The sequence below is a fragment of the Heliangelus exortis genome, chromosome 22, assembly GCF_036169615.1.
Source record: "Heliangelus exortis chromosome 22, bHelExo1.hap1, whole genome shotgun sequence".
Lineage (NCBI taxonomy): Eukaryota > Metazoa > Chordata > Aves > Apodiformes > Trochilidae > Heliangelus > Heliangelus exortis.
This window is the reverse complement of record NC_092443.1, coordinates 365,894-388,891: the sequence shown is the minus strand read 5'-3', so window position 1 is coordinate 388,891 and position 22,998 is coordinate 365,894. Positions and strand designations below refer to the sequence as shown.

At 48.4% G+C, this 22,998-nt stretch overlaps 2 protein-coding genes across 2 annotated transcripts; both read left to right on the top strand.

Moving 5' to 3' along the window:
- Positions 1-1,368: 1,368 nt before the first annotated feature.
- Positions 1,369-4,093, top strand: ATP6V1G1 (ATPase H+ transporting V1 subunit G1). Its single transcript, XM_071766271.1, has 3 exons — positions 1,369-1,537; positions 2,423-2,523; positions 3,322-4,093. Exons 1-3 carry the CDS (start codon positions 1,456-1,458, stop codon positions 3,493-3,495), a joined length of 357 nt encoding a protein of 118 aa, XP_071622372.1. The 5' UTR covers positions 1,369-1,455; the 3' UTR covers positions 3,496-4,093.
- Positions 4,094-13,680: 9,587 nt separating this feature from the next.
- On the top strand, positions 13,681-21,036 carry TMEM268 (transmembrane protein 268). Its single transcript, XM_071766268.1, has 8 exons — positions 13,681-14,062; positions 14,644-14,753; positions 15,721-15,828; positions 17,008-17,157; positions 17,268-17,378; positions 18,824-18,904; positions 19,705-19,890; positions 20,713-21,036. Exons 1-8 carry the CDS (start codon positions 13,924-13,926, stop codon positions 20,878-20,880), a joined length of 1,053 nt encoding a protein of 350 aa, XP_071622369.1. The 5' UTR covers positions 13,681-13,923; the 3' UTR covers positions 20,881-21,036.
- Positions 21,037-22,998: the final 1,962 nt, after the last annotated feature.

Below are 22,998 nucleotides of genomic sequence, written 5' to 3'. Positions count from 1 at the left end.
ATGGGGACTCCAGCCCTGCTCTGGGCAGGCCCTGACAACCCTTTCCAGGGAGAAATTGTTCCCAAATTCCAACCTAAACCTCTCCTGGAACAATTTGAGGCTGTTTTGTCTTGTCCTAGCACTTGTTATGTGGGAGAAATGATCCCTGGGATGGGATGGCTTGGGTTTGAGCTGGAGTAGGGTCTGGCTGGAGTGGGGTTGAGGTGCAATAGGTTTGGGGTGTTTGTTTGGGGTGAAGGGTCCTGGCTTCCCTGGGACCCTCCAGAGAAGATGATTCTGGGTGATTATGAATTACCCTGTGCATCAGTGGCTACGTGCTATGGGCTGAGACCCCACAACCTGTGCAACCAGGAGGAGATGCTGCTGCCCAGGCAGGACCAAAGCTTCTTGTGTGGGAGTCTGGTGCTCATAGCTGTGTGTGTTCTGGGTTTACTCCATGGCCAACAGTTATACATTCCTCAGGGACTGGTATTGCAACTGGTGCTGTTTGATGTCTTTGTTGGTGATCTGGATGATGGTACTGGGTGCACCTTCAGAAGGTTTGATGATGAATCCAAGCTTGTATAGTGTGGTTGACACTGGAGAGAAGGCAGAGCACACAGAGGGACCAGGATAGACGGGAGAGCTGTGCCCACTCCAACCTCATGAAGTTCAACCAAGTGCCAGGTACTCCATGAGGAGTGGAGCAATTCAAGCACAAACACTGAGAAGAGAACGGATTGAGAGCAGCCCTGAGGAGAAGGGACTTGGGGGTTTTGGTTGATGAGAAGCTCAACATGAAGCAGCAATGTATGACCTGAATCAACTCCAACCCAGAAATCAGCCGTGTCCTGGGCTGCATCCCCAGCAGTGTGAGCAGGGAGGGGATTGTCCCCCTCTGCTCTGCTCCAGGAAGAACCCACTGGGGTAAAGCTGCATTCAGATCAGGTGTATCCAGCAATAGAAGAACATGGAGCTGCTGGAGAGAGTCCAGAGGAGGATCCAGAGATGAATCAAGGGCTGGAGCTGAGAGAGCTGGGGGTGTTGAGCCTGCAGAAGGCTCCAGGGAGACCTTAGAGCACCTTCCAGTGCCTGAAGGAGCTCCAGGAAACCTGGGGAGGGACGTTGGACATGGAGGGATGGGATGAAGAGGAATGGCTTTAACCTGGCAAAGGGGAGACTGAGGTTGGACATGAGGAAGAAATTCTTTGGTGAGGGTGCTGAGCCCCAGGGTGCCCCCAGAAGCTGTGGCTGCCCCATCCCTGGCAGTGTTGAAGGCTGGATGGGGCTCGGAGCAAACGGGGCTGGTGGGTGGGGTTTTAAAGCCCCTTCCCACCAAATGATTAAAAACCAAACCCCACAGGGAACCCGCTCCGAGCTCCTCCCCTTTCCCTGCAGGGTCTGACGGGAGGAGGCGCGGCCTGGGCCGAGGCGGGGCCGGCGCTGACGGAAGAGGAGGAGGCCGAGGCTGTAGCCATGGCGAGTCAGTCGCAGGGCATCCAGCAGCTGCTGCAGGCCGAGAAAAGAGCCGCTGAGAAGGTGGCAGAGGCTCGGAAGAGTGAGTACGGCTCTGCCATACCCCGCTGAGGCTGAACGAGGGTATAAGGCGGCGGCGGCGGGGGGGTGGGAACCGGCTTGTCCTAGCCCGGCCCGGTCGCCTCGGGCCAGGCTAGGCCAAGCCGGTTCCTGACCCCCCCCCCCCTCCCGGCGCTTTCCGGGATGGGGGGAGCAGTGGTGGTGGTCCCTGGGTTAGGTGGAAAAAGGTTTTTCCTGGGGGACGTGTGTGGGAATCTCGTGGCTGAGGTCTGCGCAGAGGGAGCTCGGAGGGGCCTGGGAGGACAGCACCCTGGTAGCGGGGTCTGGAGCTTCGCAGCATTTTTCCTATCTTTAGGGTTTTAAAATTTTCTTCTTGAGCATAGGCTGTTTGCGTCCTGTTTAAATTTTGTGGAGTTAAGCAAGCTTGGGGTTATGAGGTTCAGCAAGCAACCCCATGGGAGCCCAGTTACTTTTTCCTGTGAAACGAGGCAAATCCAGGTTACCAAAGACCTGTACACCTTGTTCTCCATGTTGCAGTTCTACCTCCTGACAGTTTTGCAATGAGTAGGTTGTTGTGACTTGAATGACCATAAATTTTGAGGGGAGGATGTGGTGGAAAGTCCAGGAGGGAATGGGTGCAGTTCAGTTTGCATGAGCAAGGCCAGACCTTCAGGTTGTCTGGCTCAGAGATCCTTTCCAGTTCTCACTGTTAGTGAGCTTGATGATGGTTTGGTGGCCCAAGGGCAACCCTGTGCTTGGCTGTCACCACAGAGCTGCAGGGGACGTGGAGGTTGGCAGTGCCCTCCTGGTGCCTTCTGCAAAAGTTGCTCCTGCTGGAGAAGCACTGGGAAATATGCTCTTAGTACTTTCTCCTCTTTATTTTGTTTGGTGTGTTCTTTGGAAACAGGAAAGAATCGGAGGCTGAAGCAGGCAAAAGAAGAAGCCCAGGCAGAGATTGAGCAGTACCGCCTGCAGAGGGAGAAGGAGTTCAAAGCCAAGGAAGCAGCGGTTGGTTTTCAACATCATTCACTCTTAGCTGCCCAGCCCCCTGCTCTTTGGGGTTACTTGCCCTGAGAGCAGCCCTTGGGGTGGATGGAGAACTTCCCTAACTGCGTTCCTCTGATGCACAGCCTCGTGTCACAGCAAAACCGGTGGAAATGAATCAGAATATGGTGTGGTGCATCTCAGCAGCCAGACTGCTGACTGGCTGTGGGTTAGCTTGATGAGCTCCTGCATTGGCTGCTGCTCTGATGGGTGGCAGCCTCTGTGTAGCTCTGTGTAGCAGAGTCACAAAAAGACCAAGCTCCTTCCCCCTGTGATGAGCTGGCTTCTCTGCTAATGTGGTAGGAGCTGCTTGCCTTGTAGATGATGCTCTTTTGCTGAAGCAGTTGTTGAACTTGGACTCTGCTTAGCAGTGTTGCCTGCTAAGGGATGTGTGTTTTCCTTTCCCTCAGGGTGAGTGTATTCCCAGAAGGCCCAGAACCTTCCCCAGCTGAGGGCTGTAGCATGGGCAAGGTGTGTCCTCATGCCTGACCTAAATCTCCCCTCTTCCAATTTAAAGCCTTCACCCTTTGTCCTGTCACTCAATGCTGTTGTAAAGTCTCTCCCTAATTATTTATCATTATTAATAAATAATAAGATGCTAACCCAACAGTACTATTTTTTTAAAAAGTGCCATTTTCTCTCAGCAAAGGCCAATGGTTGGGATGCAGTGAGGCAGTGCAGAATACCAAAATCCAGAGCCAGCTGTAGTGTTTCCTTTGCCACACTGCCTGCATGTGAGCTTGCTCTTCCCTTTGTTTGCAGGCACTTGGATCTCATGGCAGCTGCACCACTGAAGTTGAGAAAGAGACGCAGGAGAAGATGAGTGTGATCCAGCAGAACTTTGTGAAGAACCGTGAGGTGGTCCTCTCCCAGCTGCTGTCACTGGTGTGTGACATCAAACCTGAAATCCACGTCAATTACCGCATCATTGGGTAGGAGTGGAGGAAGGAATGAGCATCCTGGAAATGCTGGTAGCAACATCTGAGCTTCAGGTGGAACGTGCAGCTCTTTAGCCATACCTTACCTGTTCTTCTTGTACATGTGTTAAATTATTTCAGTGAGTTGTAGGTCATCAGTATCCCATTGGAGTTCTGTTAGTTTCTCTCTTGACATGGTTTCAGAGCTTATTCCATCATTAAATAGCCATGTCTCAAATCTGTGCTAAGTTATTAAATATATATTCCTGTTGGCACATCAATGCTCCCTTTTCATCTGGACAGAATTCAGTGAGAGGCTTTCCTCTGAGAAGTAGAGAGAGAGATGCTGGCCAGGTTTAAATGCAGGGGCTGTGTCAGTCATTTGAACCTGTGTAACTCTATTCCTGGTGACCAAAATATATTTTTCAGCGTGCTGTTAACCTTTGTAAAGGGGTTAAGCCTTGTAAGAAGAATTCTCTGGCTGTACAATGCTGGCTGATAATTTTCAGGTGCTTGAGTTTCTCTGTATTGAATATCCCCTGTATTTTCTGCTGTTAGCTTGAGTTACAAGTCTGGCACTCTTGACACTTGGAAGTAAAACCACATATTTAACTCCAGAGTCTCTGGTCAGTCTTCTTGTTCCTCCTAAGTTGTTCTGGGAGTACTGACAGGTCTCACTCTGTTGCATGGGAGCCTGGACTCTGAAGATTGAAAATCAAATATTGATGATAAGAGTTGGAGATCTGGCAAATGACTGAAGGTCTCAGCAGGTAAGTTAAAAACCCATTACAGAGCTTCTCCCCTTGGCTCCATTCTGATGCTTCACTGCCAGATCATTCTGTAAACCTTTGGGAACAAATGTTCTTGTGACCATTAGGGGAAATCAAATGATGCCAGTTCACTAGAATAGTTTGATAGCCAGGTGCTGTGCAGTAATTATCTTTTCCCTCAGTCTGGTACTGGTCACTTCTTGTCTATACCAAGGTCATCCTGCAACACCCTGCTGTACCCAGGAACAGGGTCAAATAAGTAATATCAGGAAAAGGTTTTTCACCCAAAGGGCAGCTGAGCAGTAGAACGAGCTCCTCAGGTAAGTGGTCATAGCACCCAGCCTGCCTGAGTTCAAGAAGCATTTGGATGATACTCTAAGGCATGTGGTGTGATTCTGGGCATACCCTACACAAGTACAAGGAGTTGGACTTCATGATCCTGATGGGTCCCTTTCAACTCAGCATATTCTAAAAGTGAGCTGGAGTTGTCTGCTTATAGCTCCCTTGCTCTGTAGTCAAAAGTCCAGATGAATGTATCAAGAGGTTTCAAGTTCCATTTCCTCTTCTCACTCTCTCCTCAGCAGAATATTAAAAGTAGCTTTACTTTTTTGTTGCGTTCAGTTTAAGGCTTTTTGCAGAACAAGGACCTGCACGGGCACATACCTGATCAGACCCCAGAGTCATGCTGGTGGAGATGTAAGCAAGGAACCTTTGGGTGCTGTTCCTCAGACAGCACAGGAGCCTGAGAGTTTGATTGTGATGGGGAGAGAGGGAAGCAGGAGAGGAGGAAGTGGTAGGGAAGGGATAAATGTCTACCTGCAGTCACAGGGGGAAGTGAAAGACCAGACTGTGAGTGTGTCTTCTTTTGTAATATTTTATAGGGGTGTGCTGTAGGTCTGAGAGGATCTCTTTAGGAATTCAAGCTATTAAACAGGTTGCAAAATTGAAATGAAAGCCTCCTGCAAAGTCAAATGTGCCAGGCTGGGGGAAAAGCCAGGTCAGTAGAAGGGGGAGAGGATCAAAGCAGTTGTAATCAGTCTGCCATAATGACTGGAGAGGTGCTGTGGCCTCAGAAAAGGTTGCAGCTACTCAAATTCGGATCTGCACGGTTCTTACTGTTGAGAGCATGTGCTCAGTCTCCAGCGTGATACTCCCCATGAATGTTCTCCTAGCTCCAGGCTGTAATTAGCAATTTCATCTTGTTTGTAAATCAGTAAGAGACTGCTACTCTGCCCAGAAGAAAACAGTGTGTGCCCCACTTTCTCACACTGGCTGGTAAGTTTTCTTAATGAGGACTTTCTATCCATACTCTATAGATAGTAAGAGGCAGGAGAAAAGATAAAAAAAACTCCATTATTTCCCCTTGACAAAAGGTGGTATGAAGGCTCTCCCTTTACAACTCTTGTGTTGCAACAATGGAAGTTTTTATGTAATATTTCCTTGAAACTTAACTGCTGAGAATTACCTGACTGTTTAACTTTGGCCAGAAGTGAGTCTTTCCAAGGGCTGCTCTCCAGGAGGGCTGGTTTTGTTTGCAGTGGGAATATTTTGCCTTAAATTACAATTTTTTGCCTTACACTGTGATGTCCTGGGAAAGGGAAACCTGCTGCTAACTTTGTGCCAAAGCCAGGCTGTGCCAGTAAAATACTCCACAGGGAAGAATCTTCTCTGACAAAGGATATGGAGTTGGGGACACTCAGCTTCTTGACCCTGAACTCCTGATTTTCTAGACTTTCTGCTGCAAGTGTGGTTTAATCAAAAACCTGCCCCAGCTGCCAGTACAAATCTGTCTCAGAATTCTCCCTGCTATGATCTGTCTGCATCATCCTTCACAGATGTGGCCTCACCTACATGAGCCACAGCTTACTCTTGTCCCACAGGAAGGGCCACGCACCCGTCTGCTCCCCTCATCTGATCTCTGGGCCCTGGAAACACCACCCACAGTCCTGGTGCTGCCTGGAGGTAAGGTGTGGTCAGCACTGGGCTCTTGGTTTGCTCATGCAATGCCAAATGAGCAGCTACTACTGTCAATTTCTGCCAGTAAATCTCTTTACAAACTGGCACTTTCCGGGGGTCAACACAGGATTTACACCGTGCTATCAGCTCCAGTCACACCTGTGTTCAACAAGGGTTTTGCACTTGATGTTTGTGGCACTTCAGACATCTGTGTGTTTACAGAGCTGGTGGATTTCAGTTTTAGGATCCCATTGGGAAGGGGGTGTCGTCTGTATGAGCAGCACGTGGACAAATGGCCAATTAACACCAGAACACGAGTGTCAGCTGGATGGCTCAACATGCCACTTGAGTTGCCATCAGGACACACACTTGTGCTGCTTGAAGCCAGAATTCAGTTCTGAAAGGATGTCTGTGTTGAATGAGCTTGCTGCAGTCTGAAGGGCAGCCCCTCCTTGCTGCTGCCTGTTTGACCAAGGAGTTAAAGAGCAGCTGAAGAGCTCAGCACCTCCCTGAGAGGTGAAATCAAAGCCCCTGACTCCTTGGATCCACCACCTCTGATCTGATGATACTAGGTGGGTTTTCAGCCAGTCCAGTTTGACCTGCTCTGTGTTCGTAATTCAATCCAAAAACATAAGAGAAAGGTCTGGCAATGGACAGGAGGGATGAAGCAGTGGTGACAGGAAGGTCCCTTCAGCCTGGGTGATCCTCCAGGGTGCTGCAGGCAAAGGATGAGGCAGTGCTGCTCTGGGGGGATTTGTGCTGCTCTCTGGGTTTGTTTTGTGGTGCTTCCTGTGATACGTGGACAATCATCATTTAATCATTTTTCTAGGAGGATGTTATGTGATCCCACTGATCCAGCTGAGGTTTTAGCTCAATGATCCATGTTGTGTTGAAAAAGTCCTCTAAACTAATCCAAGAAGGGAGCATAGTGTAATCTTTCTTGGAGGTTGAAAGGAGAAAATACTTATTTCATGCAGAAAACATTGCAACTTGGACTGGCATAGGAATGCAAAATAAATAGGTAATAAATTACATACGTCTGTTTCAAAGTAATCTAATAAAGGATCTGATGGATCAATAGCTGAATCATTATTATCCCAGGCACATAGCAAACTTTCCCTCTTTTAATTTGAAATGCAAGAAAGGTTTTTACATTACTGTAATAAAAAGAATGCCATAATTCTTCAGAGGATGAAGGCTGAAGTAGGAAAAAAAAAAAACCAAGAACCACACTTTATGCCTTAAGCAAGTATCATTTTTCATTTGAAACATGTAATTTAAGGATATTTTGAAATGAAGTTTTTATATTTAATGACTGTCAATCTGTCAGCTTTGCTGAGCTGTTTGACAAAAAGAAAACCAACCCAACCCAGAGCTTGTGAAAGAAGACTTTGTGTGCAGGGGAGAGAGGGGAAGGGCAAAGCAAGGCTTTCAACAACTTTGTTCTGATTGAAGCTCACAGGATAAAAAAATATTTGAAACAGTTATCCACTGAAAATGCAGTTTCATCAAAAGCAAAGGAGATCTGATGGTCCTGGCTGCTGCTCCCTGCTGCAACCTGCACAGCCACCAGCAAGGTTTATTTACAGGGAGAGACTGCAATCATGTGCAGACCAGGGCAAGTAAAGCAGCAGTTACCATGATATGTTCACTGTTTGCTGTGTCTGAAAAGCTGGGAAGTTTATTGAACCCTGTAGTAAATACAGAGAGAGTCTGGGGTCAGAATAGGAAAAAGAAGACTTAGTGTGTATCAGTATAAAGCAGTAGGACTTGAAGCAGTGAAGAGTGATTTCCAAAGTAATATTAAGGGCATGACAGAGGATGAGGTTATCCCTGAGGACAGGACGTATTGGTGGCTGCTCTCAGTCGGGGAAAGCACTTCAAAGGGCAGAATTCTGTTCCTGGAATCAGGTTCCCTGTAATATATTCATTAATGCAGCATGATGGAGTAGGCAGTACAGTTATAATGTATGTCCAGGGCACCAAGCTGGGAAGAGATACAAACAGTAGAGAGAACTGAATTTCAAATTAAAATGATCTTGATAAATGGAAGAAATGATCTGAAACCCATAGCCTGAGACTCCCTGAAGGGACATGCAAAACTGAACTGAGAAAGGTGAAATCAAATCCCCGAACTCCAAGCAGCCAAGAGCCAGCGCTGCAGAAATTGTGAAATGAGGGTAAGCTCCCCCAGGCTCAGGAACTGTTTTAGTTTTGAAATGAAGTCCTCATGCTACAGCATCTTGGTACAAGTGTTTTGGACTTGGTACACTTGACACCTGGTACGAGTGTCAGATGGAGGTGAGAAAGAGTTGTTACTCTGGTGGATGTGGAGAGGGCTCTTATGTCCTGTTCAGATGCTGAGCTTTGAAAGAGATGGAAACAAACTGAAGGGCCCAGGAGGTTTGCAAATGCTGCTGATGATGGTGATAGGGAAGTAAAGGATTATTTATTCTAGAGTCTCCATCATGGAATGGAGAAGTTTTGAAATAAGCTGGAGGTTGTTTATTTTTTTCACCAGATGCACCAGATGAGGATAGGAATCAGCCCAATCTGAAATAGGGAAGATTTTATTTTTACCTGCTTTTTACCAGGCAGGTTGAAGGACTACAGAGCTGTTGGCTGCAGAGGCTCCAGCATCACCACCACCAGAGTCCTACTGTCCCCATGTCCTGGGTTTGTGTGGTTGGGTTTTGTCTCCCAGTAACTGGCCCTGGCAGCTGGTTTCATAGTGCTGGAAGGAAGGGTGAAGTCTCAGCAGAAAGTGTCCCTTGTTGAGAAGGCTCCAGCTGGGAGCTCATTGCTTCATTAGGAGAGTCAAGGACAAGTCAGAGAGCAAGTGAAGTGAGAGAAGGAGACTTCACAAGGAGTTTTGCTGTGGGTTTGGGTTAAGTCAGGGCTTGCTTCCTCATAGATCCCAGTGAATACAGCTCAAAAGAAACTCTCAAGCTGCCTTAACTCTGATTTGTATCAAACAAATCCTCATCCCCCCTGCCAGGCAGCACAAGCTGAAGGTACATCTGACATGGTGCTTCCTGGAAAGAAGTCTGCCTTTTCCTTCATTTCCTTAATTTTTATTTCATGTCTTTTGGAAGACCTTTCTTTTTAAATGGGGCCAGTTCCAGAGGGTGTCACCTGGGTTCTGCAGTACAGAAGCACCTTCAGTCTGTGTTGGGGTCCTGCCAGTGTCCTCTTTCTGGTTCACAGTCAAATAGTTCTGTTTCTTGGGAGCCTTTGCCTCTCTGCATATTTCTTTTGAGTTTACTGTTTGACTTTGGATTTGCTGTTAATTACAGTTCTCCCTGCTGGCTTTAAGAAGTTAAATTTCTAATGGGGTTAAATTTCTACCCAAATTTTACCCAAATTTTGGCAAGGACATTAATAGGTTGGATAGCAATGTTACAGGCACATCTTTGCATTTCAGAAGCCCAGACAGCAAGGCACTTCTGCAAGTACAAATAGCAGTTTATTTTCTGGCTAGAATCTAAAACATGTTGTTTATTGAAATATATTAATCACTGAATATTTTATAGACAGTTTTGTGGGGCTACAGCAGACCTGCTTGGATTGAGAAGATACCTGTCAGGATCCCACCTGCCTAACAAAAGCATCAAAACTATGCCTCAAATAAGATGAACCGAAAACCTGACAAAGGTTTCTGACCATGTGGTTTTATTGCCTCTGAAGTCATGTTAGGAGACCTCAAGTCCCCACAACCCAAGCTGCAGATCCATCACCTCCTTTGGGCCAGAGCTGCAAATTCAGGGAGGTGATTGGGTGGAAAATGATCTTGGAAAAATAGCTGGAAACCTTTACCTTCCATTTAGGCTGGCTTAAGCATCTGTGGAGCTTCCTCCTTGGTCCTTAGATGTGCAACAGATGCTTTGGAAACCTTCAGAGGGAAATCCTGTCACTCTAAAAGTTTCTAAAAATGTAAGATGTGTGGCCTTCTTTTGCTGCTTCTGAGCAGCAAATCAGGGGTTGCTTTAAACTTGGAATTTGCTGGAGGTTTTTGCTGTTTTTTTTTTTTTTTTTTCTTATTTTCCCAGCACCCCTCCCAGATGAGCAGGATTTTTCTGCTTGTGCTGATAGGATGAAGAGCTGATGCCAAGATCAGCCCATACATGCACATCTTGCTAAACAAGAGGTGCACAGCTCCGTGCTGCAAGTAATTATCTGTGTTGCTTTCAAGTTTATTGCCCCCACAGGGTTTTGCCTCAGGTGTTTCTTTGCAGTGAGCTCTTTCGAAGCACTTTGCTTGTCTGTTCTCCCTCTGTCTGGATCCTTGTGTGGGAGGGAAGAGGAGAAAAGGAAGCCAAAGCTTTTGATGAGGTGCAATTGCAAAAGAAACTAAAGCATGGCCGTATCTTGGGTGGGGATTTGAGCTGGACTTTGAGCTAGAGACAACAGCAAGAACACTTATCTGATTTTTCTCAATATCTGGACGATGTCACTGTGAGCTGCCAGCTCCCAGTGTAACCAGATCCCATGTGGCTAAGTGGTTTAGGAGTCAGTTCTGTTCCTCACGCAGCCACAGGGTGCAGTGAACCCATTGCTCAGCAATGTCTGGAACAAGCAGGGCTGCACAGAGCCATCCAGGAGAAGAACAGACTTTCTTCAGGAAGTGTACACAGGCTCTGCAGTACTGCTGTTTTAGCTTGGTGGTTTGTTTCGTTTTTTTTTTTCATTCCCTAAGACAAACAGTCGCTCAGATATTTGTTTCCCCCTGCTCCTGGCCTCTGAGGGATCCTCCAGCTTTTGGTGACCTTTGAAACCACCATACCCAGGCGAATGAGTTTTCTCTTCTGTGGTGTCTCAGTGTTTTCTGAGAGGAATAAATGACTTCTCCAGCGTGTGAAGCTGTTCTGGAGTCTGCCTGACACTGAGCCTACTAATTTGGTTTTCTTTAGGAGTACAGCAGCTGGAGAGGAACCTCACACCCGCTCTCCCGATCAGCACAGCCTTCTGTTTTGAGTACAATTACTGTCCACACCTGTGTGTTATCCCTGTTTCTCCAGGACCTTTTGTTGGATGTGCAGTGACCTGTTCTCAGCCTTCAGATCTTCATTCACCTCTTCTGAGTTCTCCAACCCTATGTCAATGCTTGGCTTTCACTTCTGTATCCATGGCAACTAATCTGACCCAATTTTGGGATTTGTACTCTGGGAGTCCTGTCTGGCTGATCAGGGAGGAGGAGGAGGAGGAGGAGAGCCTTCTGTCTGTGCCCTCTTCAGCCCTTCGTGGTCTTCAAGGTCCAGGTCCAGCTCTGGACCCTGAAAGGTGAGGGTAACTCCTGCAGTGGGACCTCCTTCCACAGCTGTGCCTTGGGTGGGGGAAGAAGCCCTTTTTGAGGAACTGGAGAGGGTTAAAACCACAGTTCTGAAACCAGCCGAGGAGAAAAGTCACATGCACCAGGGAGATTTTGCAAGTTGGTGCTTGTGGCTCAGGGTAATGAGGAGTGTGGGGGAGCAGGATCCTTGCCTTGGGTGAGCTGTGTCTGGTTGTCCCCTGGTCCCTGGGAGACGCCAGGAAGAGGGAGGCATTCCCTGGCACAGGCTGGGACTGCAGGGCTGGAGACTTCACCACTTACTTGGTGGTGGGACAGCGTGGTGCCTGGGCAGTGCTGAGCAGGATGATGGAAGATAAAGGACAGGGAGGAGGAAGGAGCTGAGCTGATCTGAGCTGAGTTGGACCAGGTAAGCCTCTGCTGGCTACTCTGCAAATGGAGCAGAAGGACCTGCTGAATGTTTCTCTGCTGTCTAGCAATGGTTTAGAGGTTTCTTGAAAAGAAGGGCTGTAGCCTGGAGGAGGAAAGTCACCAGAGAAATGGTTGGTATTGCATAGAGAATAAGAAGAGATGTAGAGGGAGGCAGATCCTGGGGAGTGTGGGGGGTGAGATGATGCCCCTTGCATTAGCACAGGGGGCAAGCAGAGGAAGGTTTGGAGGGACCCATCTCCAAAACCAGGCAGTTGTGCTGCAGTGAAAGTCAACAGATCCAAATGAAGATGTTAAAGAAATGCTACTTTTGCGAGGGAGCTGGTCCTGGCTGGGGGAGGCTTTCTCCCTTCTGTAGTGCCTGGACAGGCTGGGGAAGGCTGGGCTGCTCTGGCCCTGCTGCACCCTTCATCATCACCTGGGAACTACCCTTCTGGGACTCAAAAGGCTCAATGTCTCTGTCAGAGAGCTTTGATTCGGCTCTACTTAATGTGAGAGCAGCAATCACAGGGGGTAGGTTTTAATTAGGTTTTTCTTTTGTTTCCTCTGCTTTTCCCTGTGCTTTGCTGCTGTTCTGTGCAGGCTTTTCCGTCTTGTTTTTCACTTTCCCTTTTGTTTCAAGTTAACCTGAAGGGACTGAAGGCAAAAGTGGAAAGCAGTGTGAAAATTCCCCGTTTGAATCCACCTTTGTGTGCTGGGAGCCATGCTCTGTAACATGTGCCTGCTCCTGTTCCACAAGGAATGGCCTGGGCATGAGTCAGGTGCAGCAGAACTGCTCCTCCTCTGTTCCCATCCCTGTGCACACACACTGCACACCTCTACTGCAATGTGTCCCATGGCTTGGTTCCCTTAAGTGTGAATTTCCAGCCCTCTGCAGGCTTTTTTCATGTTGTTTCTCTTGCCTCAGTTTCCTTTCTGACAGTCCATCACTCAGCAGCTCTTCTGGCTTTGTGCAAAGGGGGTAACTGCAGCCACAGCCATCAGCCAAAAATAAAGCATTCCTCATGGGAAGGAGTGAGGATGAGCTCTGTGAGGGACCCTCACACCAGGAGTCAGCAACAAGCTCCTGGTGGGAAAGATGAGCCAAAGGTTCAAAAGCAAAGGGGAGATTTGGAGAGGCAATGGGGATGCAACCGAGTGGTGGGAGTGGAAGAGAACTGAAAAGAAAACTTCAGAGTCTTCCAAGCATTCTCTTGAATAGCCACCCACAGGCCCTGACAGCAGCAGGTTGGAGACCTATGTCAGGAGAGTTTACGTGGAAAACCCGTGGGCTCGGTGCCTGCTGCTGGCACCACCCATGGCAGAGAGGAAAAGGGAGAATAGATCAGAGGCTCCAGGGCTTCCCTGCTGCTGTGAGACTCCTGGGTGCCTCTGCCTCCAGTGGATCCATTTTCCTTCCTTCTCTGCACTGCTTCCTTAATGGGGTGGGGGATTATGTGCTGGGGGTGCAGCCCTTCAGGGAGTGGGGTTTACATCTGGTCCACTTTCTTCTGGAGGTGCCTGCTGGAAGCAATAGTGAGAAGCCCAGGGACTTCCCAAGGAGGAATCCTGCCTGTTCCTTGACTGTTCACAAACCATGGATATTTAAGGCTGTCAGGATCATTTTGTGGAATGTATAAGGATAAATTTTCCACCCATTAAGAAAAAAAAAAACAACCCAAAAGCTAATTGCAGTGAAAAGTGAGGCTGTGAGTGCTGCTGTGGAGGCTGGCTGACACCTTCCTGCTGATAATGCCCACAGGGAACAGGGTCCAAAGAGCAGAGTACACCCAACCAGGTTGTCTCTACTGTCACGCATTTGTTGTCTCAGCAAGATTTCAGATATTTTCTTTTTTTCCTCCTCTCTTCAGGGCTAAAAAAATGCCTCCTTGTTTGTGGTGGGAAGCAGGATTTTGAGGAAGTCATCAGCGAAAGTGAGGATTTCACCACCTGGTCCCCAAGGAGGAGAGCAGCCTGGCTGCCCTGGGGCTGGCTCTGTGTTCCTCAGTGGATTTCTGACAGTCTGATGGACAGTCCTGCGAGGAGAGGAAACTTCAGCATGGCACATAAAAGCCAAGAATGTGAAACTGAGAATAACGTGTCGTACCCCTCCATCCTCTACTCTAAGAGGGAGGTAAAGGAAGGATCCCTGCAGTGGGTGAAAGGTGAGCAAGCAGTTTGGTGGTGAAAGAGAGAGCCTTGAGCAGAGCCACACTGCCCAGCAGCACTGCTGGAGTGGGGATGTAGACACTGGAGGACTATGGGGCTCATGCTCCAGGGAGCCCTGCCATGTGATCATTGGAAAGAACTTGGATTTGATTTGATTTGCTTTGATTGCTGAAGCTTTTTGTGGAGTGGGTGGGGAGGTGCTGGATGATCTCTCCCAGGGGTAGGTAGCCTTTGCAACACCCAGCAGCTTCTGTCCATTGCCCTTTCAGTTAGGGATCAGTGAGGCAAGATGTGACAATGATGAAGATCAGAGCATCAACTTGTCCCTGACTGCTCACTGCTGGAATGCTTTGGTGGCTTCCTCCCTTTCTGGAGGTTGTTCCCTTACAAGGGACATCAGACTGCTTTTGAAGCTCCTTCTGATGTTCTTAGAAATGTTCAAGGGAGGATTCTGGATCCATTTAAAACGTATCAGGGTAGTTTGCCTTCCTCAGCTACCCCTTTGCCACATGCTCCTCAGCTGTTGGGAGGAAACCCATACCATAGCCATGCTCATAACTCCTTTGGGCTCTTTCAGAACCCCTCAATGGCCAGGTGCTCATGGTGCTCAGCATGGACAACAACTGCTCAGCCACCTCCTTTGACATGGAGCTTTGTGCAGAGAAATTGAAGTCCCTTGGGGTTCAGGTAAGCTCCTCTTGTGTTATCTCCCCTGGGGCCCTGCAGGAGTCAATGCTGGCTGGATCAGCGTCATTTGCACCCACAGCACAGACAGCTTGGTTTTTTTGTTTGCTTGTTTGAGAATCACTTGTTTCAGGTCAGCTTCAGTCTGTTCCTGATGGTAGCAAGTCAACTGTACTGATCTTAAACCTTCAGGAGGAAACCCTTTCAATACAGGTTTGAGTGAATTGCTTGGAAGTCACTCTGATGGTGATAGAGCGTCCCTGGGACAATCTGTCTTGTCCTTAGTCATGAAAAGGTGATTTTCTCTTGTGATTTCCCCTGTACTTTCCAGGGAGATGAAACTCACTGCAAATGATGCAAGTACACAAGTACACAGCTGTATGGATGAGACTCATAGAATCACAGAATGGTTTGGGTTGGAAGGGACTTTAAAGATCATCCAGTTCCAACTCCCCTGCATGGTCAGGGACACCTCCCACCAGCCCAGGTTGCTCCAAGCCCCATCCAACCTGGTCTTCAATAATTCCAGGGATGGGGCAGCCACAACTTCTCCGGACAACCTGTGCCAGCATCTCACTACCCTCAAATTAAAGAATTTCTTCTTAATGTCCAACCTAAATCTCCCCTCTTCAAATATTAAACCATTTCCCCTTGTCCTCTCCCTACACCCCCGTGTCAAAAGCCCTCCCCCAGATTTCTTGTAGCCCCTTCAGATACTGGAAGGTTGCTGTAAGTTCACCTGGGAGCCTTCTCTTCTCCAGGCTGAACAATCCCAACTTCTTTAGCCTGGCTTCACAGGGAGGTGTCCAACACTCTGAGCATTTTAGTGGCTCTAAACTGGAGATGCACTCTGTGGGCAGGTGTTCTGGGACCAGCCTAGCCCCACCATGATTGCCCAGGGTAATTGTGATGGGGCTGGAAGCCCAAAACTTGGAGGGTGGCCTCACTTTGCTGTTTGCTCCCTGGGCAGGTGGCAGAGGATCAGTGGAGAAGGTTAATCCAGGATGCTGTCCTGAAACCTGAAGTGAGACGATACATGTTCTACAACTCCAGGGTGCTCCAGATAGCCATGGCCATGGTGAGGACACTGGGGTCTCCTGCAGGATTGTCATTGACCTGTGCTTACTGAAATACATCAAGACCTACACCTGGGGTTTATGTGCTGAGTGAGGGAGAGAGGTTTGGGCTGGGGGGAGATGCTGCTTGGCACATTATCCTGCAGTTCACAGGATTTGTGTAGAACAGGGAAAGGCACCTTCTCTAGCTCCTTGCTGGTAGTCCCACCAAAGTAGGTTGTCCGCATATGCTGAGCTGGTAGGTTACATCTGTAGATATTCTGGTCCTGATGTTAATTTAGACCAAAGGTCCCTCAGCACTGGCTGCTGAGGTGATTGCCTAGTCCTGCTTTGTCATCTTCTGATGAAAGAAGCTCCTCCAGAGACCCCAGCCATTGCCATCTCCTGTGGGGCTGATACCTTGCAGCGTGCTGAGGGTGTGATAAAATCTGACTCCTTTGTTTTAACTGCATCTATTTATTTTATGGCTGGCCAGGAGACATATCTACTCCTCCTTCCACTAACATTTTAGGAACTGGTGCTCAGGGTTTTTTGGGGTTTGGTGTCTGCTTAGTGCAAATGAGTTCTAAGCTGATGCTTTGACATGCTGTGCTGTCCATGGCATTTTTGCTTCCAGGCAACATCCTCTCCAAACTAATGCTGTCTGGAGCCAAATGAATTCAGTGAGGCCAAATGAATTCAGCTTTGCCTGTCTCTATGCAAAGGTCAAGTTTGTCAGTCCTTAGCAGAGTCCTTGAGCCCAGTGTCAGTGTCCAGCATTTGAGTGTTATTGTAATTGAGGAGGCTCTGCACCACTTTGAGAGCTTTGACACAGGAGCTTTCTAAGTACAGGGACTTTAAGAAGTGTTCTCAATATGCCTCAGTGAGTACATTTCTTATATAAATGGAAGAACTCAGTTGAAATCCTTCCTAGGTATGAATCACCACTAATAATTCCTCTGTCTTTGATGACTGGCAATTTTTTATAACAAACTAGAGCTAACTCAGGCCTCCTCATCCTTTCTTTCCTCTATTTATTATTGGAAAGACTGACTGTCCTTTCTAACCCTTTGAAAATCTCATGGGACTTAATTTATGGTCAGGTGTTACCCTAGGAGAAGGGATGGGTAGAGTTTTATTCTTCCTTTGACTTTTCTCCCTTCATAGCTTTGTGTCTCTCACCATCTCTCTGAGTTTTCCAGGTTTTCTATGTGTCTCTCTGGACAAACATTTACTCCACAGTCCAGCTGTGGTCCTTTGGACGCTACTGGGGGACCAGCGTGCTGGTGACCCTGGCTGCTGTGGCCATCACAGTGGCTGTGATCCTGGTTATTGATCATCACCAGAGGAAGGTGAGAGGAAGCTGCTTGTGTGAAGGCACACAGGGAGCAGGACACCATCCCACCAAAGTGGACCCCCTGTTGCTGTTAAGTGTGTTAATTACTCTTGCATTCATTAACAGATAAACCTGAACACAGATGTCAGGCTGGCGGCTGCCAATGAAATCTTTATCAAGCACAGTTTAATTCTGGGAGTTACAGATGTCCTGGATGGGCCACACTACATCCTACAAGTATCCTTCTGTAGGGAATCATTTGGATCCCTGCTGGGTCGCTGCTGCTGTGGAGGATGTTGGATTGAGTGCTGTCATGATCCCTGTGGATTTCCAGAGGGTGGGATTTCTCTAGGATCTGTTGTGGTTTTTTTTCCTCCTACTGGATGGCATGAGGGGTTGGGTATTTTTTGATTCTTCCATAACTTGGGGATTGAGATATGCCCAAAAGAACTGGAAATAATGAGTCTCAAAGAGTAATGTGGGATTAGTCCTTTGGGCAGACAATTATTCCTTGTGGTGTATTATAATCACATGACTGATGATTCTTATTTTGAGCAGAGTGACAGCAATGTGCCTCTGACAAGGGAAAAAAACCAACAACAACAAAACAGCATGGAGAAAACCAGAGTTTGGGCTCATTTGCTGCCTTTTAGAGATGCTTTTTATGGACTAGACAAAGATTTTAAGGGAAAGAAGAGACAATGTGAAAGTGTTAAAGGAAGGTGAGAGAAGTGGTCTCCAAGATGTGCTGGTGGACCTCACACTATATAGGTATAGGGAGTTATGAAATACAGATGGAGAAGGAATCAAAACTGAAACACAGGGCCAGAGAAGGAGGGAGGGAATCCTGCAGGAGGGTTGGTGAGGTGAAGTCATACAGAGTGAGGAGCAAACACCTGAGAACCTGAATTACATGTTTTTCAGACCAGCATGGTTTTGACACCACAGTAACTGAGGACCAGTCCAACAAGCCTTCACCTATATATCCCAGAACTGCCCGAAAGCAAAAAATAACCCATGGATTTATGCTTGTCTGTCTGCTCCAGTGTCAGATGTTTTAATCCTCTAGCTTTTATGCTGTTTCTGAACCCCCTGGATGTGGCAGCTGGAGTAGATGGACGAGGACAGACCTTGGGCTGCCTTCTGGGGAACTGCTGCTTCCAGAGCTGACAGGACTGACATCCCCAACACGGTGCTTTTGGCAGAGTCTCTGCAAACGGTGCCTCTGTCCTGCAGACAATCAGTAAATTTTGGAAAAACAGAAATGGAATGAACCTCTGGAAAGGAAGGACAGAAAGCAGGGAGAGCTTTAGGGCAGCTCAGTTGATGTGACCCACCAAGTTTATTTAGATGTAAAGATCTCTCACTGAGATGAGAGATGGGCACCCAGCTGCCAAACCCCCCAGCTAGGGGAGGTATGCAAGGAAGACTGGTTGTCCACCAGGGTGATGTCCTCCTTCCCTGCCACCCGTCTTTCTCTATTAGCTTGAGTCTTGGACTTTCTTGGCTTAAAATTAGCCCTGCAATGTGCTGTTTGATTTCTGACCATTTCCTGAGCATCCCATGGGCACTGGCTGCCTTTGCTCTGCTTCTTGCAAGGTCCTGACCATGATCTGTGGGGAGGCAGAGGGCTGCAGAGGGAGAAACATGGGAAGATCCTTCTTTAACCCCACTCCTCCCAGCTGTGGTTCGTGCACTTCAGCCCCCAGCTCTGCCTCCAGTCCTTGTCAGCCCACATCATGGACCTGCAGAGGACACGAGAGGTAAGGGATAGCAGACACAGCTCCCCAGCTTTGGTGAGATGGAGGTGGGCAAGGAGAACCGAGTGTTGGAGTATCCTCCTGGGCATTCCCTGCTGCGAACTGGGAGCTGGACATACTGGCAGTGGAATCAACTGCATCTGTCAGTGCCCAGTCCATCAGGAATTTGTTTAGGCCCTGTGGTAGGTGTGTGACTGGATAATTAACTGTACAGCTTGGAGAAAGGAAAGTCATCAAGAATCAAGGGCAGAACCTGAAAGCATGTGTCACAACCTGAAATAGCTGTCACCTTGAGCTGTCCTGAAATCAATAGGATAGCCTGAGGAATGAGTAAACACTGTGCTGGGTTAACTGTACCCAAACGCTGTCCTCTTGGCCTTCAGAGAAGGTTTTCCTCTGTGTGGAGGTGTAAAGACACAAACCATGCACACCCAAACTGGCCCTGCCATGGGGGGGGGGAGTGGGAGGGAGTGTGACCCCCAGAAATCTCAAGGCTGCTCATGTCCCTGGATAAACCAATAGATGCAGTTTGAGAGGTGGACAGTAACACACCAGCTCACATGTTGGCAGGTGCAACCCATCCAGTTTTTAAAGAGAAGGTTCTATTTACCAGGCTGTCAGCATCATGGTGGGAGCAGTCACTGGCACCAGAGATGGCTGTGGGGCAAAGACAATCGGCTCCAAATTCTGTGCTTTTGGCTGATGTTATTTTATACCCTTGGGATGATAAATCCCAGGAGTAAAAAAGCACACAGAAGAAAATTGTGCCCTTAGAGGGAGCCCCAGATTTTTTTCTCTTCCAGTCAGGCTTGCAGCAGAGCCTGGACCAGCTCTGTGTGGTTATGGAGGTGGTGGTTCAGCCTGACCCAGATTTGGAGGAGGAAGCCTCACGGGAAGAGTCCCCTCTCTTATCCAGTGGAGTGAACCTCAACAAAAAGCCCGTGACATGCAAGGAGCTGCTCCGTCTTGTTCCTGAGGGTCCACCAGAGGTAACTGAGGAATAACCCTCCCTGAGGGACAGAGGTGCCAAATCACCATCCCAGTCACCTTGACTCCAAAACTCAACCTGGCAGCCCCCAGTCATAGGGATATCTTCACCAGTAGGAGCAGATGGAAGCCTGGAGGTCCTCACACACCTTCTCCAGCCCTGACACTGCTGTGCAGTTAATGCTTACTGGGCAGTTAGTGCTTATTCCTTGAGGAATTAATGGATGGGGCTTTTCCTTGCTTGTGATTGGGGGTTCCTATTTGGAAGACCACCTCTCCCAAGGTCCATGGAGTGACCCAACACCTTTGTCCAGGCTGAGGATGAGGCATGGCCATGCCCAGCCTTTGTGCCTTGCATGGAGCATGCCTTCAAAGACTTGTGCCATGCTGAGCAACAAATGTGTCCTCATTCCTGCTCAGCAAGAAGCTTCAAAAGGGATGATTTTGATTTATTTTATGCTTTTCTGCTGGCTGTTACTAAGCAAATTCAGTGCAGGTGACGTCCGTGCACGGATTGAATCTCTCTGGCCATCTACAGGCTACAGCACTGGGAGGAGGTGAGAGATAAGGCAGGTTCCCAAGCAGCCTGGCTCCCTGGCCACCCACCACTTAGTGGTCATTTCATGTCACTCCCCCGTGTGGACAGCGTGCCAGCACTGCTGACCAGAAGGGGATCTGGGACAGTTACATATGCCATTGGCTCCTGTCCTGGTTCTTTCAGACAAGGACAAGTCCTTGAAGGAGGGAGCAAATGGTATTGAATACATCATCCACCCTTCCTGCAGGGAGCTGCTCTGCTCTGACACCTCTCGTGTTTGTTCCAGGTGATGGCCCAGCAGCTCCTGGTGATCTTCAGTGGATGCTACGTCCGGCTCCTGGTCACTGGTCGGCTCCCTCGGGCTGTGGCAGGGGGACACTTGGAGCACAGCAATGTCCCCTGTCTCTGCCAGTTCATCAAGACCACCGTGCTCAACACACACAAGTGCTGGTGACCAAAGGGGGCTGGAAAACACTGGAGTAGGAGCTCTCCAAGCACCACAGTGTGAAGAAGCCATGGGGCAGAGAGAAGGCTGTAAGTGCACATCCTGAACTTGTCAGGATGAACGAGTGGAAATATGACTGTAATAAAATGTGAGAGACACCAGAAAGCTCCTTGGATTTGAGACCTTCTGCCTCCCAACAGCTTGGTCTGGGGGGGTCAGAAACAACCCAGGCACAGCCTGGAGCTCCCTAGGGAAATTTCCCACTGCTCTTACCTGGGGGCCTCAGGGAGCCATGGGGAATCCCTGCAGGTGCCAGCCCCACACCTTTGCATCTGGAGCAGGGAGGAGAAGCTGGGGAGGTCCTTGCTGTACCCCTCCTGTGCGGGAATTGGGGGTGGTCGGGAGGAGCACTTATCCCTGGGGGGGTGTCCGGAGTGATCTGCAAAGTCGCGGTGATTTGTGTGTTTGCTGGAAAGGTGGCTTGGCCTTGGCTTAGAGGAGCTGCTGGTGGTGCTTTGTGGCTGATGGAGGAGCTGGCTTGGAGATGTGGGGTGTTTTTTCCTTCCTCCCAGCCCAGCAGGTTTCAGACGGATGTCAGTCACCCTGACCCGAGCAGCCCGGCGGAGCTGATCCCTGGGGTTTGCAGCTCATCCCTCTAGGTGGTGCTAAGCGAAAGAGAAAGGCGAGAAACCTTGGAGGAGAGGTTGTCTTGGGGTGCACTGCCTTGCACATCTGGCGCTGCCTGAGCTCTCCTGGGCTTAGCAGAACATCTCTGCTCTCTGCCTGCTCCCAGCTCACCCAGGCATTTGTACAAATGCTTTCCTGCGGCACTCATGGTGTCTATTTGCAGTCAATACTCCTCAGGCCCTTTTTCCATTTTGTGTTTCCCTGACTTGACATGGGAGACTCTGCATCTGCTCCTATCCATGCACTAAATCAAAAGTTGGGCTTTAATGGAAAAAAAATATAAATCCATCCTGGCATTTTTTTTTCTCCACTTCAACCCCTTTTTACAGAGCAGCCCAGCTCAAGCTCCATCAGCTCAGTCCTTTTCTATATCATGCATCATTAGCCAGAGCCTTAACCAAATTCAAGCATAGATAATGTATGATTTATTATATGGGCAATCGAGACTGTTGAGCCTGGCTGCTGGAGAGCAGCAAGGATCATTGAGAGTTAACTGCCAGGTCTTTTAGATCAAAAGCTGAACAGATTTTTATTTGGAAGTCACAGATGGGCAGTAAATAAATGATTGAAAGAGAGCTGCTGTTAGAAAGACTTTTAAAAAAGAATAATCACATTGGGGCCTTTTTTTTCCTTCCCATTAAGTATAAATAGGGTGATAACAGCTCTATTAACCTCAGGAGCACTTTGCTGATGGTAGATGGGAGTGAAGCTCCTCTCCCCATGCTTCGTTCTGCAGGAGGTGATGTTAGCAAGACACAAGTTGCTATTTTTGGGAGGGCTGCAGGCGGCAGCTCTGAGGCACAAGAAGACTTAGCTCAACTGGACCGAGGAGCTTTCATCTCCCACCAGCAACCAGAGAAGTGAACTTTGATGTTGATCCTGTTCCTGGGCAATCAGCCCTGGCTGCTGTCCTGATGTCATCACCCCTTTCCTGATGTCATCACCCTTTGCCCCAGTCCTGGAGAGAAGCTCTTACAGGATTTAATTGCTCCCCAATCTAGATCTCTTGGTCTGAGCTTTGAATGTAGTTTTGACTGATAAAGTGGAGAAAACCAGCTTTTGCCAAGTTTTCCTTCCAAGAATGGCTCAGCTCCATTTGTGATGAGCCCATAAAATGGATTAAGAGCTCAGGAACAGATTTTCTAGTATTTGAAACCCATAATCTGGGCTGGGCTTTTGGAACAGCTCAGCCTCCTTTTAAGTAGCAAATTACGGTCAGGAGTGCTCAGCACTTTTCAGTTTGTATCAGGCAGCTCAAGGTCTGGCATTTCATCCAGTGCTCCAGGATCTTGGGAAAAGCAGGGCAGTTATCTGGGTGCTGACCTGAGACCTCAGCTTCTTGATTGTCCTTCTCAAGGACAAGAACCTCTAAAAAATTTGTTGTCAAATTGATCCAAGGGCTGGAGGTAGCCTGTCACCCTGTAAAACCTCTGATACTGC

Coding starts and splice junctions, on each gene's coding strand:
- ATP6V1G1 (XM_071766271.1), top strand. CDS start 1,456: ATGGCGAGTCAGTCGCAGGGCATCCAGCAGCTGCTGCAGGCCGAGAAA. Junction 1,538..2,422: donor GGTGGCAGAGGCTCGGAAGA/GTGAGTACGGCT, acceptor CTTTGGAAACAG/GAAAGAATCGGAGGCTGAAG. Junction 2,524..3,321: donor TCAAAGCCAAGGAAGCAGCG/GTTGGTTTTCAA, acceptor CTTTGTTTGCAG/GCACTTGGATCTCATGGCAG.
- TMEM268 (XM_071766268.1), top strand. CDS start 13,924: ATGGACAGTCCTGCGAGGAGAGGAAACTTCAGCATGGCACATAAAAGC. Junction 14,063..14,643: donor ATCCCTGCAGTGGGTGAAAG/GTGAGCAAGCAG, acceptor GGGCTCTTTCAG/AACCCCTCAATGGCCAGGTG. Junction 15,829..17,007: donor TCCAGATAGCCATGGCCATG/GTGAGGACACTG, acceptor TGAGTTTTCCAG/GTTTTCTATGTGTCTCTCTG.